The 17,195-nt window shown below is 32.6% G+C and overlaps 1 protein-coding gene across 1 annotated transcript; it reads right to left on the bottom strand.

Annotated features, from left to right (window-relative positions):
• Nucleotides 1–10,475: 10,475 nt before the first annotated feature.
• On the bottom strand, nucleotides 10,476–15,303 carry LOC129315604 (probable S-adenosylmethionine carrier 2, chloroplastic). Its single transcript, XM_054959460.1, has 5 exons — nucleotides 15,205–15,303; nucleotides 15,015–15,119; nucleotides 14,603–14,692; nucleotides 14,308–14,359; nucleotides 10,476–10,573 (listed from the first exon to the last, which is right to left on the bottom strand). The coding sequence occupies exons 1-5, from the start codon at nucleotides 15,301–15,303 to the stop codon at nucleotides 10,476–10,478; spliced, it is 444 nt and encodes a 147-aa protein (XP_054815435.1).
• Between the last annotated feature and the right edge of the window lie 1,892 nt (nucleotides 15,304–17,195).

Genomic DNA, 17,195 nt, shown 5'->3' with positions numbered 1-17,195 from the left:
GTCCATACGTGTCTAGTTTATCAGTAAACTAGGCTTAATAAAATATACGAGTTACACAAATAATGTACAACACAATATCCACTATACACAATATAATATTCATATATTTTTAAGTGAAAGTCCATGCGAGTCTAGTTTATCAATAGGCCAGGCTTAACAAAATGTACAAGTTAGGCAAATAATATACAACACAATATCCACTATGCACGATACAATCTTCACATATTCTCAAATGAAAGTCCATGCGTGTCTAGTTTATCGGTGGACTAAGCTTAACAAAATGTATGAGTTATGCAGATAATTTATAATACAATATCCACTATGCGCAATACAATGTTCATGTATTCTCAACTGAAAGTCCATACGTGTTTAATTTATTAGAAGGCTAGGTTTAATAAAATATACAAGTTAGGTAAATAAGGTATAATAATATCTATTATACACAATACAATCTTCATATATTCTAAACTGAAAGTCCATGTGTATCCAATTTATCAGTTGGCTAGACTTAACAAAAAGTTTCTTAAGTTTATGAACAATAAAAAGTCTATATATAACATGACAAGGTCCATTTATTAACAACACAATCTCCATCTATTTCACATGATTTTGTGATTAAATTGAACATTTTAAAAAGTTTTTCAAGTTTATAAAGAACAAAAAGTCTGTATATAACATGAAAGTATCCATTTGCTAACAATACAATGTTCATATATTTACAACACGTTTTGTCGACATGATACACATAAATATTCATACAAGTTAATTGCAAAGTTTACGCAACGTAAACTCCATATATATTAACATAAATTTTATAAATAACATCTACACTAGAATATATATATCAGCTGTAGAAAAATATATATTAAAAACAACAAAAAATTCATAAATAACAACTTGTTTTTATTAAATGAATGTAAACACATACATTATGACTAGATAAAATTGATATGGCTCAAACTCTCTCTATATCCTTTTTTGATGAAATAAAACTAATAATGGCAGATGCAGCAGCTTGATCTATTCTTTCCACACTATGGCGGATCGTTTCAAGAAGTTGGTTGGCGTGAGAGGAATGTAATTAGATGAATGCCTTATCGTCTTCTCCATACCCATCTAGATAAAAGTGGATTGCCCACTCATACCTATTGAAGGAAAATGCTTCAAATGAGAGAAAAAATGAAGAAGGAGGAAGAAGAAGAGAGGGAATAGAGAAGCATGATGGGGAGAAAGATGAATTTGGTTATTGCATCAGTGTTGAAAGAGGACGAAAGAAAAGGAAGAGGGAGGAAGAAGAGAGGAAAAAGAAGAAATTGTCATTCAACAGCTGATTATGGAAGGGACAAATTGGTCATTTCACCAAAAAACATTATTGCAAAAAAGGCCTTTAGGCTCTCAGAATAATTTCATATTTTATTAGGCCTTATCTATAAAATTTTTGCTTTTTAGGGCCCTTAGTGCCTTTCCCCCAAGAAAAAATCAGATATATTATTAAGGGTGTGTTTTTTTTTACAAGAAATTATGGTAATTTTGAAAAATTGAAGCAAAATAAATTTTTTCTCTTTAGATTGCAATGATTCAAACCCATGTTAATACAATAATAGTAGTAAAAATAAAGAATTACGAAACAAACCAAAATTGTTGAACAAAAAAGTTAAAAAGAATAAAGAAATAAAAAATATCTGATATAGTTAAGTCTACTGAAAATATTTTTAATAGCTTATTCAAAAATATCAGACGAAAAATTTTAATTTTAATAATAATTTTCTAAGTCGTTACAAGAAAAATGTTTATCACTATTCATAAATGATAGTCTCATTATTTGAGGAAATTTAATCTTTTATTTCATACACAATTGTTAGTATGCGATTGGAAACAATTTAGTAAATTGTTCATGAATGATAGATTATTCAAACAAAGCTTTATCTAAACTTCTATATTTCGGCCCAAAAAAGCTTCCATATATTAGCTAGCCTTTTAACGTACCACCATAAAAGGACGGGGAATAAAAAAAATTAGACGTGAACAAAAAATTTTGTTATTGAAACTTGTACTTCAAACAAATGCAAACTGATTCTAGTCAACTATCTAAACCAAACCAAACTCTTCAAAAAAAATAATAATCAAATCTCTTTCTGTTTTGTTTTTAATAAACCAATTAATTTGGTTGGGTTCAAATTTTGCCCAGAACCAAAACAAATCAAGTTTTTTAACACCCTTAATTTGACACATGTATAACTTGGGATAAGATATTTCATAAAGGTAGTACTCCCCTGTTCCTAAATGTAGGGAATAGTTAACTAATTTACATAGTTAAAAAATTAAGTAACTTAGTTATTATTTGTAAAAAATGTGTGTGCTGATTTCCAAATTCCAATGCCTCTTCTTTCAATAATTTACATTAGAGTATTAACGGACATAATTTCTACATCAAACAAGAATAATCTTACTATATCCGGTAGTTTAGAAAAAAAATAACAAAGAGCGAAAATAGAGACTGGGGTGTTATATTTAAGATCAAAACAAAACCTAACTAGTTCCTATATTTGGCATTGGAGGGAAAATATATAATAACTCAATGATGAGTATTTTGTAAGACTTGGTAGGTTAAAAATTAAATATTTTGACACAAGGACACCAATTTTGTTTGTAGTATTTCCTTTTAACTTTTAAAAATAGTGTATTGTCACCACTATTGTTAACAAAGCTTAATTTTGATAAAAAATTATAGAAAAAATCTAAAAATTACAAAAATTATTTAAAAATTAGAGACAATTACCTAAGAAATTATAGGGGGGAAAAAGCCAAGAAAATTTTGATGCCTATATTTTCTGTAACTTCTGAGGTAATTTTTGGTTAATTATTATTCAAAGTAAATTTATTGATGACAAGGACTATATTGCAGCATTTTAAAATGCTAAAAAAGAATACTACACTAAAAATAAGTTTAGAATCTCAAACACTCTTAAACTTATGGTTTAAAGGCTATTTTGCTATTTATACTTATATTTAGTAATTGAAAAAGGCTGATGTCATTTTGGATTGTACTCCATTCAAGATGAAAAGAATTATAAAATATAATTAAGAAAAAAAATCTTGACAATTCGCATCTCATTTAACTTGGACAGTTCAAATAAAAGTAAAAGACGCGCGCATGATTTGCAAGGAAGATGTGATATTGGATTTCTTGACCATTATTATATTTGAAATGAATATTCAAACATCTTGGTTTTATGAACTTCTTAAGCAAGACTTCAATTCAATTTTGACCCTTGAAAGTTCTACTCACGGAAAAAAAAAACACGCGTTTTTAAATGCCAATATAAGATATTATCAAGTTTTCTTTGTTCGAATACAATTAGCTGTAACTATCGCTTGAATTTGATTCCCATTTATTTAATTTAAATTTAATAACAAAATAACATACTTTGCATTTTCGCGCACGCGCGCGCTTGTAGAACTCGATAAATCTTGCAAACAAACAAAAACAAAACTATCATTGGAACAAATTAACATTCGTGAAATTTAAATTAACTCAATTTGAGTTGGTCGTGACCAAATTTAACTTTAAAGTCTCTAGACATGCATGATCTAGAAGAAAGAAAGAAAGACTACTAATCATTTATGAATAGCATTATTATGATGCCCATCTTGTTGAAATAATAATAATCAAAATTAAAATATTGTTATTTGTTAGTCAATGTTTTGGATTTCCATATCTATTTAGATATTGGATAAGTTTCACGTATTTGCTAATAAGTAATGATAGCCAATACATGATATATTTAGATAAGCATGCGCATACTGCCGCCTCAGGGTGGCGGGGAATTGATTTAATAAAAAGAATAAATAATTCATGGCTAATGTGCATTTTTGCTCTTGATATTTTCTTCAAAGAGCATCCAGTATCCTAAAGTATTTCATTTAGCATTTTCACCTCTTAAATAATTAAACTAGAGCACTTGTTGCTTTGATGTTAAATCTTCACATGTTGACCATTTGAAATAAGAAGGGCACAAATGTAATTGAGATGGGATTTTGCAAGAGTCAAAGTGAAATTGGTTAACCTTAAATCATAAGTAGGTGAAACGTCTTCTGGCCTCTTTGAAGTGATCAAACTCTACAAGTGAACAAAAAAAGCTTGTGAGTTACTGGAGAAGATGAGAACGTAAGGCAAATGTGATTTATGAGCTTAGGTAGGCTAAAAAAAAAAATCAGAGGCATTGATATCGCACACTAGCCTTTCATTCATTTTTTTAATAGAAATGGGAGAAGGTAATGACAATCAGGCTGGATCACACAATGACATGGAAGAATTTAGCGTTAAAGGTTCATTTGACCATGTTGAAGATCATAATAACGAAGACGACAATGATGGCAAATCTAATGAAGAGGATGATGGGTTGTTTATTTTTTAGGTACATGCCATTATGGAAAATGCTAGGGATACTTGTCTTTATCATCACCGTCGATTATTTGGTACACCTAGTGATGATGAGGGAAAAACAAGGGAGGGTAGCAGGTCTATAGTTGATAAAGTTTACAAGGTTATTGGGTCTAGAGTTGAGAAAAAATATGTGGCCATTAGGTTTGGAGTTGAGGAAGAAGAAGGGGATGTGAATCGAAATTTAGGAAAAGATAAACAAGTAATTGTTGAGACCGAGAAGGATGACTCAATAGATGTAGAGGACTATATCTTTGACTCATTTGTTAGAGATGCTTATAATGAGATTGAAAACTTCCATAGAGAGCATAGTCAACATAAGTTAATTAATGAGTTAAACACTAAGTAGATGAATCACCATGACGAAAGCAGTTAGGTTAATTTGAGTTATGAAGTTGATAATGAGATTGGGATTGGACATGATAATGGTGAGAATGATGGTGAAGAGGGAAGTGAGAGTGAAGAAGCAAGTAGTGAAGACTTTAATTATAATGAGACATTAGGACATGATGAAGAAAGTAGCACAGATAGTGAGCACTTTGAAGGGGAAAATGTTAGGCTAGAAGAGAATGATTGGCCTATCCATAAGGTTAAAGGTCCCAAAGACTCAAGTAGGCTTTTTTTATGTTGGAAATGCTGTTTAGAGATAAAGATGACACCAAAAAAGCCATTACTAAGTATGCCATTAGTATTGGTGTGAAGTTGCATATGATAACAAGTAAGCCATATAGGATTTGAGCAAAATGTTAAGTAGGTTGTCCCTTTCTCTTCTATAAAGCAAATGATGGGCACAATCTAAATCTAGAAGTCAAGACCTTTTGCTTATAGCACAAATGTCTTAAGGTTTTTAAGAATCTTAAGGCATCTGCAAAGTGGATTATTGGCCATTTCAAGGACAAGGTGCAAAAGAGGCCGTAATATAAGGTTTCTAATATGAAAAAGGACTTGAAACAAGACTTGAAGTTGAGTGTTAGCATGTTTAAGTGTAAAAGGGTAAAGAAGATGATCATGATAGACATGGAGGGAAGCTACATAGATGAGCAAAAGAAACTTAAGGCTTACTACAATGAACTAAGAACTTCAAACCCTAGGTTTAATGTAAGTATGGAACTAAGTAGGGAAGAACTTGAAAAAGGTAATAGGGTGTTCACTTACACTTATCTTTGCTTCAATGCATCCAAGATATGACTCTTGTGTTATAAATATGTATTTCTATTGTTGATTTAAAGTAATTGATCCAATCATAAGTATGTATTATATGTGTTAGGTTGGATAGAAAGAAGCAGGCCGTTTATAGGCTTGGATAGGACTTTGTTAAAAAGGAATGCCAAAAGAATTTTGCTTACTACTTGTAACCTAGATGCAAATGACTCTCTGTTCCTTGTAGCTTTTGCTTGACTTGCTAGGAAAATCCTAGAAACTAAAGGTGGCTCTTATAGTGGCTATAAAAGTCACTTGAACTTAGAGATTTATCAACTATAACTTTGATGTTTGACATGCAAAAGGTAAATCGATTCAATTATACTAAACTGATTTAATTTTTGTGTGATATATATGACTGTGATTTTAGTTGATAGGTGACTGAACTTAATTTTTCTAGGGACTTAATACAATTGTTAATGAAGTTTTATCCTAAGCAGAGCATTGATTATGTGTCAAGTATGATATGCTAATTAGAGTAAAAGATGGAAGGAAGAAGAATTCAAATATAGGATAATCTTAAAACTGTTGGAAGTTTAAGGAAGCTAAAGAGGCAACAGAAGCTTTAGTATCATACTCTCCTCAAACGTGGGTAAAGGATTACTTTATTAATAGATGTAAAAGTTAGGTAGTAGATAATAATGCTAGTGAAAGTTTGAATGCATGGATAGATAAATTTAGATACTTACCTGTCATTAGGATGTGAATAGGATATAAGAGATTGAAGATGATGACCAAATGGGCCAAAAGTGACAAGGTAATTATAAGGTGGATTGGAAATTTCAATTCCAAGGCCATTAAGTTATTCAAATCAAATATGATTTTAGTTATGGGATTTATTGTCTTCTTTAACGGAATAAGGGTTATGAGGTGAATGAACGTTAAGATAGGAATATAGTTTACCTTAACAATAAATTATGCACATGTCAAGCATGGGATTTAACTAAAATCTCATGCCAATATGCAATATGTGCCATGTGCCATGCTAAGATAGACCAGCCACCCAAATTTTGGCTTACTACTATAAGCCTACAAAAAATGCAAGCTGTAGGACTAAGCTATAACCTATTAAAGGAAAGCAATTCTGGAATACTAAGAGGTACAAGACTATAACACCACCTGCAATAAAAAAAATGCCTACAAGACCCAAGAAAAAAGGCTAAGAATTGAAGAAGCTTATGAAGAAGAAAAAAAAAAGGGATTGCAATCCAATGGGTTGAAACCAACATATCACAAAAGGTTGTGCTTTGTCTAACTTCCCACAACCTATTCTAGACAAACTAGCAAGAAAGGAGTAGCACAAAAATGTAGCTCATGTCATGAATTTAGGCACAGTAAGAGCACTTGCAACAAGCTTTGATTGTATTAATATTATAAATGGTTTAACATAATGTAGCATTAACTACTTTGTTTGTAATTGTAGGTACCTCCATTAATAAGGAAAACTAAAACAAAAGGTTGAAATAAAGCTAACACAACTCTATGACTCATCCACATTATTATGTGCCTAGTGAGTTAGGTGTACCTAAAGTAATGAAGTTCAAACTAAAAAAAGCCAAGTGATTCCACATGCAAACACACCCCTACATGCAAACATACCCCTTATGACTGCTCCACCTCCATCTAGACAAGTCGAGACTCCACCACCAAAGTTTTTTCATACTTAACCAACTCATAGGCTTAGAAATAGGACAGCAAATAGGATAAGGATTGGGGTAGTTTTGGTTTCAAAGTGGCTTTAAGGATTAGATGAACAATATATAATGTTAGCTCTTTTTTTTTAAGTAAAATACATTGACCTCCCTTCTATTTTACTATATTATAGATATTCCTTTCTATTTAAAAAACCTACACAAATCTCCCATAGAATCAATAATCACAAGACACAAATCTCCCTTTTACTTTAAAGATTTCATTTCCATCTACCAAAACCATTAGTTGACTATTAGGTCACATTTATTGGATCAAAATACTCTTCTTCAAACATAAATGTTGCCTAAAAATCATCTAAAATACCAAAATAATATTTCAAACACACATGTAAAAAAACTTAATGAAATAGGATTTAATATAATAAGAGATAAATTAGTTAATATAATTCATGTTTTTTTTGGTAAATTGTACCAATTTCAAAAAATATTTTTAAATTATTTATTTAAATATTGTCATAATTAATTATTTAAAGTTATTAAATTTGGAGAGAGAGAAAGCACAATTCAATTGTAAGGGAAAATTAGTAATTGTAAATTTTGCAAGACAATTAAGAGGAAAAAATAAATATTTCAAAATATTTAACAAAATATTCTTAATGGTGTTAAAAATTAGACTAAATTGTATCTTTTAAAATAAAAAAAAGGTCCCTATAATTTTAGTAAAATAGAATGGGAGGTCACTGTAGTTTTCTTTTGTTTAGTGGTTTTTTAACTTCTATGCTTGTCATTTGGTATTATTGATTACTATGATTTCACGGTTTATTTGTGTAGCTTGGTCTTAGTTTTGAGATTGTGATTGAGGAGGGGATTGTAGCAAAAATATATGGAGTGCTGTGCAAACGTTAAAACTAAATTTTCCATTCCAAATGAAAAAGAGCTCAAGAAGTAGAAAACTCAAACAATCTCTATAAGTGCCTTGAGGAGAACACATTTCAATAGGGATAGATTCAAAGTGAAATAATCTTCAAACCTTCCTTTCAAAGCACCTGGAGTCAAGTGAGTGGGACACATGATAGTGTCATAAGGTTACATCTTAAGTCACTCAAGCAAAAGAGGATTGGGTTGTAGAAATTGAAGATAAGGAAGGGAGGAATTTAGATTAGGTCACTTGGATCTCTTGCATTTAAGTTTGTCACTTGGTTCTATGGTTGTATATCAGTGACTTATTATTAAACTTAGTTATGACCACTTTACTTGGTTTTGGTCACTTGTGTTTTCTATTTGATATGAGGCCCATTATGGTTAGTTATAGCAACTTTTGAAATGATCATTATTATGTTGAAAAGCTTATTATGTGACTTGTACTTTTTCATTTGTTGTAATAGGCTCAAACAATTTATTTTTGAATCAGTATTTAATGCATGAACATGTTTATTACACACACACACACACACATATTGTAGTGTACAGATTAAGTTATTTAATACCTTTATCCAAATTGAAGATGATGAATTATTTATGCTAGAACCTTATTTGTTTAATGTGTATATTGTATTGTATAGGTTCAATTAAAACAAAATGATAAATAGGGGTTCAAAATTTCATTTAGTGCTTACCATACGTAAATAAGGGTTCGAAATTTCAAATACATTAACTATTGTCACACACTTTTTACACACCACCCATGTCATTTTACAAAATGCAGAGAGTATCCATGCGCACATTAATGCTAGGATTGCAAATTTCAACTTCCTTCTCTCATTTATCAATTCCATCTAATTCCTCCCCTTTTTTGCCTTCAACTTCTTCAATTGTTGTGGATGCCATCGAGCTAAGCTATTAAACCACTCATCTTTGTTCTTCCTCTCAATATTGCCTTCTCTTCTAATTTGTTAAGATGACCCAGTAGCTCATTGATGACTACCTTCGACCTTTGCCCAAGATTATCATTGTGCCATGAGAAGAAGCCATAACCCCCTCTCTATCACAAGATAAACTCACAACAAGGTCCAGTAAATACCTAATATTTCATATTAGAATCAAACAACCCAGATGCATTTACGCATACCTAGTAATAGTAGTGACACCCATTGAACCTTTGGCACAAATTACCCTCAATCCATGATATCCACTTTGTAGACATCATGCTGCAATGACACAACATTTTCTCACCTTCGTATTCGATGTCACCTCCTCTTTGCCTTAGCAATGCCATCGTCCTTCGACTATTTCTTGACAAGGATGAAGAAGAATATGCTGTCAAGTTTGCTCGCAAAGCCATAGTAATGATCTTTCTATGACGTCCATCTCATTAATGTCATCTTCCTCTCTCTTGGTGAGTTGATGAATTTATTTGGTGTCTGTAAGTTAAGTTGGTGGGAGAATTTATTAAAAAAATTAAAGTTGGATTTGCCAACACCTTCTGCCTCAACTACTAACAGCCATATATCGCATAAAATAGGGCCCACAAGATTTGATTTAATGGATGTTTGTCATGATTTAACATCAAGGTAACAGGTGCTCCAAATTGATTATTTAAAAGGCAAAAATGCTACATGAAATACTTAATAGTTCTAGTTGTTCTTGAGAGAAAATATCAATGGAAAAAATGCACATTTACCTAATAATTAATTATATGGAAAAACATGTTATTATTACATTCAAACTTCTATTTCTGCACTCTCTTTAAAAATGAAATCATCAGAATTAAGGTCAAGGAAATTAATGAATTTCCTAAATGAAAGAAAAGCATGAATGCTACAAAACTTATGAATTTAGAGCATCAGATCATTTAGGCGCTACATAACATATTAGATTCTTGGCCTCATCTTGCTGGTGCCTTTGAGCAAGAATTTATTTTGTTTTCTCAAGAACACCAAAGAAAATTGAACTTTAAATGCCTAGCCACAAAATTCTAGACTCCATGCCCTCTATAAGGTTAAAAAAAAAAGAGTGAAAAAGAAAATGAAAAATGAAAAAAAAATAATGAGGGTAAAACAGTATTCCCTTCATCTTAAATTATAAGACAATTTAAGACAATATTATGCATGCAAATAAAACTCAATATTGATATTTTACAAATTTACTTTTGTAATTTTATAATGGCTTTGTGATCCCTGACGAGTGGTACAACAAATGTTAAATCACAAAGCAAACCATAACCACTGATCAAACATGTTTCATGGGGAGTGATAAATAAGGTAGATTGTTTGAACTTGAACCATCAATTTGGTTTTTACAACATCCAGAGGAGTAGTAACTTCTCCAATTACAGCACCTGCAAGTTATCCAATTAACCATTATCATTTTCAACCAAGATAGTGAAAACTGAATCAATAATTGAAATGGACAAAGTAATGGTTTAAAAGTTAGCAGTCCCACCAGCTAAAATATATAGAAATATTTATATTTGTTTATGATTTCTAGCACTATTGTACAAATTCATAGAATGGAATGCCATTTTGCCACATTAATAAATCAAAACAGCAGCATATCAATCTGTACATTTTGAAAATTTCACAGCCATATGATAGAGCAAATTTCAAGGCAATTACACAATCATTTTAACATAACTTTCAACCCCAAATTAAAATCATGAATGTATTATTTCCTTTTTTTAAAAAAAAAAATCAAAACGTCATTTTAGGCTTTGGACTTAGGAGGGGCAATATATATATATATATATATGATTTGCAACCTGTAATAACCTTGAAAATTGAAAATAATATTTAAATTAATAATAGCAAAATTGGTTGTAGCCTTGCAATTTTTGAGTTGATGTGTCAAGGTCTGCCAATGATGCGGTGGAATTTTTTTCTTGTCCCTTACCTTTAGGTTGTGGGTTCGAATCCTTCTGTTGTTGGGGCAGACATTGTATTTTGATTTAATCAAATAAAATTACTATAATGCCCCTCTATCAAAAATAAAACAACATCAGGTTTTCCCATTCCCTTCCATTTTCCCGATCGCAGCAAAGCGAGTGGGACAGAGCACTTCGAGAGACTTCTTTCTCCACCTTCTCCGTGTTTCAGTCCTTCGCCGACGCATATGTGTGGAGGAGTTCAGTTTGTCGCCGCTGCAGGTCTTCATAGGGCGTGCTGGATTTTTCTTCCTCCTCTTTTGTTCGCGTCGCCCGATTCTTCATCTCCCTCTGCTTGGTTTGCGTCACTGGAATCTTCTTCTTAATTAGTAGGTCTTCCTATTCTATCTTATTCATTCACGTCCTTGCTGATCTGATGCAGTGTGTATGTAGGTTCAAAATCTTTTTCTTCCTTCTCTACTCTTGCCATGTGCGTATCCTTTAGGGTGAATGGATATGAAATGTAGTTCTTCTACTTTTTTAGCTGATGTACGTAGTAGGAGAGGAGTACGATTTTAGTGGAAACTAAGATTGGCAAGTCAATAGTTTATTTTGGTAGGTTTTCCTATTATAATTTATATGTAGTCGGCAAAGGAAAAGGAAGCATTTTAGTTTACTTTGAATGGATTTTTGATAAAGACACAGGTTTGGGAAGCATAGAAATTTATATAAATGTTTAGGAATTATTGAGCAAGAAATTTGGAGAGTAAGAAACTTGATGATATAGTTTGTATATTAATGCCCACAAGGTGTTTGTTAAAATGCATAGAAGAGTTGGATTGAAGTAATCAAGTCTATTAAGTGGAGTAAGGACTGAAATTTAGGATTTAGGTGGTCCAATCTTTATGTTGATACTTAGGAAGATACAAATATTGCTTGAACACACACACGATTGATTAAATTCAATGTTTCTTTCTTAAAAAATTAATGTTAAATTATTTTCTTTTAAATTTGTCAAGGATTTGAATTGGGAATGTGTTCATTGATTTGTTGAATAGTATCCTGAAATATTTTAGTGAGTTTGAGTTGATGTCCAAAAATTTGTAAGTGTAAGAAAAGAAATTGTACATGCTTTGTGCATGTGAAGAATTATTGAGGAGCCTTGGTTGTAAATCATATATTGGTTAACAAGAGAAGGCATGAGTGAGCAAGGATATCATTTCAGGTTAGATAAAGAAATAAGAAGATAATTTTTAATTATGGCTGATGGGTTAGGGACAAATAAGGATTGAGAAAACTTTAGTAAATTCTTGACCATATGTTGGGTTCATGCATTTCTATTGGAGATATATGAAGTAGAGTTATTATTAAGTAAAGTTGTTTGTTCTTCATATCTAGATAATAAAATAGCCGAAAGGCAATTGATAGGTGTTTAGATGGAGCAAATTATTATCTTGGGATCTTCTCAAGTAAGTGGATAGCATCCTAATAACTTATTAACAAATTTATTTTCTTAAAACTATTAATTGAATGTATTCACAAGCCACCTCCTTTATTTATATAATTCTTTTCATTTCTTAAGGATAAATGATTGAGTATTTTAATTTAGTCTTATTTAATGGGTTATGATTTTAAATTTGATTATTGACTATTGTACTTAAAAATGTTTTCAATATAATCGATTAAATAGAAAGATTTGGAGTTATATTTTCAAATGAATATATGAAAATAATTGCTTTGTTTGATTTATGTGTACGGGATGATTAACTATTATGATTCACACACGAAATTTATATATAGATTAAGTTTGATAAGTAATTTTGAAAAAAGATAATATGTTGATTTGAGACTCATGCATGTTTGATTTGAAATGTGAGATTGAATTAGAATACTGGTTTCTAAGGGCAGTACCATTAACCCTTAACACACCATAGTACACCTAGCTAGTAGGGTGCTTAGGAGGTGCTAACCCTATGCGATGGCCAACGCACGTGGAAGGTAAGGATGGTAATTCATGAACATTATACTCATTCTTGTTTTCATAGGCCTTGTGCTTGCACTTGTTCCATGGCTTCTAGCCGCGCTTGTTTTGTGGCTTCTGGCTGCGCTTGGTTACTTACCCTCGTAGATTGTGTGCCTATGCTTGTTGGCTATTTATCCTTGTGAACTTTGTGTTTACGCTTGTCAATCGTTCTGGTAAAGTCTCATTGAAATGTGAAATTTTAGGAAGTTATTGTCTTTTTTTTTAATTTCTTTTTCTATTAAGTAAATTGTTATTTGATCATACATGGTTTCATAAGGTGAAATTATATAATTCAATTGTAAAACAAAGGTTATAGCTTGAAAATTTCTTTATTGCCTTTAATTGACTATGTGTCTATTTGGTTTACATAAGACTGTTTACGCTATGCAATGTGTTTTCATTATAATAATGGTTATTATTGTGGAACTCATAACTGGTTTATAAATATTTCCTCCTTTTATTTTTTTTTAATTTTAAATTGGGACGTTATTCACTGGAAAGCTATTTTTGGTCATAGATTTATTAAATGATGTTGAACCTCTTGCTGACTTTTGAGGGTCTTATATCTGAGCCAGATGGAGATTTGACTAAAATTATTTCCTTTTAATGTAATTATAAAATTTATATTTTTCATTTTGAAAATATGGCTAGGTGGTCCACATAGGTCATAGTTAGAGTTCTATTGTTATTATATACTTTGTTGGCTAGAAGGAGCAGAGTTCCTAGTTGTTGTAGTATTTTCTCTAAAATTTTATTGTAGAGTTTTTGAGAGGTCTTATAGGGGTGATGCTGTTAAAATTTTTACAAAAAGTTTAGGAATCTTTTGTTTATATAAAAACGTTACAATGACTTCTCACTTTACTTTAAATGAATTAAAGTATTATATTAAAGTTTTCTTGACTAAAGCTTAAAGGATGTATGTTTGTATATATATCTCATGTTGGTCATATTTAATTTTTGAGACGTGACACACCCAACCTACTGGGTTTGCCAAATTACACTAGGTTAACCAAGTTAAACTGGGTTGGGTTGATCCCGGATTGATTGATAGACAAGACTGACCAAGTGACTGATTTACCCGGTTGACCCAGGTTTCCAACATGAAATCAAATACCCGCTAAATTAAGAGAAGGCAATGTACTTTCAAGTTTCAGCCCCAAAAAAAAAAAAAGTAATGGACATGAAGTACCAGCAAAAGCACCAAGCATAACATTCTCTGGATCATTCAGATCTCTTTCGGCCTGCACAGAGTGCAAAACCAAATTTTGACAATTACCACTTTCTACAATCTTAATTTGCCATAATATCCTACAAAATGATGCCAAAAAATCCCATAAGTATTATAAATTGAATGGCAGCGTTGCGATGAACATAATTATGTTAGTTTTGTGGAATATCCCGTTACATGAACCTGAAGTTTCATTTATAGTTAATTTAAACCCAATCAAAATATCCTTAAACCTCGAGGCCTCATCTGTTATTACCGTTAACTTATAGCCTATCCGAAGCTGCTTATATATGCAAAATTGTATGGCATCAAATGGCAAATCTCGCAATAGGAAGGATTTATATCCCTGCAATATCAGGAAAATAAAACGTAAGCCAAGGAAAACAAAACAAGAGCAAGGTTTGCACATGGTCCTCCTATACCTAATTATTAAATAGCTCAGCAAAAAATGGCAGTGCAGTTGTCATCATAGCCCAGCATACATCAACATATTCATACACACTCTGACATAAACCATCCTAAAGTTGTTTTTTTCCCCTTTCCATATTGGGGATATGAACAAAAGAATATATACTAGGAGAAGATGTTACAGCTGCTATAATCTGCTTAGCCAGTTGTAATACACATATTAAATGGCCATTCCCGCAACATGCAAGTTGCAACCAGGCATTACATAGCGCATATAGACCGTTGAAACCCTCCTTGGCGACAATGAGACGGACAGCAGCAGCAGATGAACTAAACTGTCCAGTTTGCATTCTTTGCTTAACAACCTATAAGCATTGGAATCAAATGATTCAATTCCAAGCTCAAGAAAGTTCGAAAAAATATGACAGTGTAAGAGAAAAGGCTAACTACCTCAGTTGGAACACGAACAAGAGAAAAAGCCAAACCACCAATGGCAACTGCAGCCTTTATTAGGCTTAGGACTATTAAAATAACTGCATACTCATACATGAATGCGTGCATTCAAGATATTTTATATGTACTGTGATAATGAAACAAACCAATTATTAAGAATTTGAGAAAGCCTTATGATAGAAAATATGGGCAACACTACTTTAGAAGGAAGTAGCTTTTATGTTATTTTGGTTGTAAGTTTTCTTCTTCTAAAAGAAACCTAGGCTCATAGCTTATGGCTTTACTGTGTTTTGCTTTGGCTTTCCTTCATGAAGAAAACTAGGTTGTAGCTTATTATTATCTTTCAAGCTAGGAGCTCATTATCACTTTCGCAAGTGAGTTGGAAACTTTGCTCTATAAATTGAGCACTAGCATTATGTGAAGACACACTTTGATGAATAGATGAATGAATGGATATCATGAGTAAAATTCTGATAGCTCTCTCTCTGTTTTAGTTTCTCCCTAACCTCTCCTTCTATTCGAATCTGTGCAAGTGTGTATGAGTGTATGTGGCATCACCTTATGTCATTAAGAATCCAGTAGTGCACTCAAGATAAAGGGCACAAGGGCCATTCATTACAGTCTCAATATCCATTACATGCATGGTTGTAGTCAAACATGCATATAGATAGCAGTCTCGCACACATACTCGCATGCAAGCCTAGGCATAGCTATAGTACATCCCAACTTACATAGATTTGGCCAAGAGACTATAGAGTCTCTTCGGGGCAGCATCATGGTATTCACATTGACAAACTTGTGGGCCTAAAGCGTCCTTAATCTTAGCACTATAGCCTGTTAGCTTATCATAGCACCTGTTCCAGAGCATCACTCCGCCAAAGTTGGAAGATTCCATCACGGTCGGAAGGACCTTGGACTTGAGATCTTCTGGTGATATGTAACCATAGGATGCTGCAGATTTATCACTTGACGATACTAAGCCCAAGAACACAGGAGTATGATCAGCTACACCTTCCTTAGTCGTCCATGTCGGCCACGAATTAAGAAGCTTTGTGAAGTCACCGTCTTCTAAATATTCGCATGTGGCGTATTGGCCATAGTATAAAACAAAGATAATCCACATGACCAGGAGCGAGTGCGCTGTCGAAGGCAGTGATATCGCAATGTGTAGATCCTGGCATTTAAATCCTTCTGCCTTTGCCCGAATAACCATGGATTGCCTCCCCAAGTTTGGCCCGTGGCTCAGTGCTGTAATCAAGATTTGCAAGATCGATGCCATCTTAGGCCACTGCACCGAGAGGGCCGTCTTGGCCACTAAGGTATTGTAAAGATACTCTGCTAAGGATTAGGGGTCATCGATTTGGTCTTACTTCGACGGAAAGCAAGACTTGGATGCCTTTACTTTGACAGTGTTGAATTTGCGATGCTAGGGCTTTGCATTGGTCGCCAGAACAGTGGCCATTGAAAACTATGGGTCTTGAGATGCCTGACACATGGGGGTATGCAAGAGCGACGATGTCGTAGAGATCAGAGTCACACGCTTCTGTTAAGGTGCCTTCTGGCTCGTCTCACCAGAAGATGGCGATTTTGCCACCGGGGATGTTTAAGGGACAGAATTCATCAGCATGGGAGGGCTCGAAGATGGAGGACATTGTGAGTAGAGAGAGAAGGCGAACGAGAACTTGGTTTTTGGAGGGTAAGATGGTGGTTTTCTTTTTTGTTTGGGTTGGTGTGTTCATGGTGCTGTGGATGGTGTCTGTTTATAAAGATGAGGCATGGGAAGGCCGAAGTGCCAGAAAATTGTGATAATTATAACAACACGGGCACTTGATAAATGAAAAAAAAAATTATATTAACAAACTAATATAAAAACTCAAACAAATCTCATCTCCTATGAGGTTAAAGCAACAAATTATTATTATTATTATTATTATTATTATTATTATTATTATTTATACAAGTATGTGACTGAATCAAATTCAATTTAG

Source organism: Prosopis cineraria, unplaced genomic scaffold (genome assembly GCF_029017545.1).
Source record: "Prosopis cineraria cultivar Desert tree isolate PC_DT_omini unplaced genomic scaffold, ASM2901754v1 PC1, whole genome shotgun sequence".
NCBI classification, from domain to species: Eukaryota; Viridiplantae; Streptophyta; class Magnoliopsida; order Fabales; family Fabaceae; genus Prosopis; species Prosopis cineraria.
The sequence above is the reverse complement of the archived record's forward strand: the minus strand, read 5'-3'. Positions and strand labels throughout refer to the sequence as shown.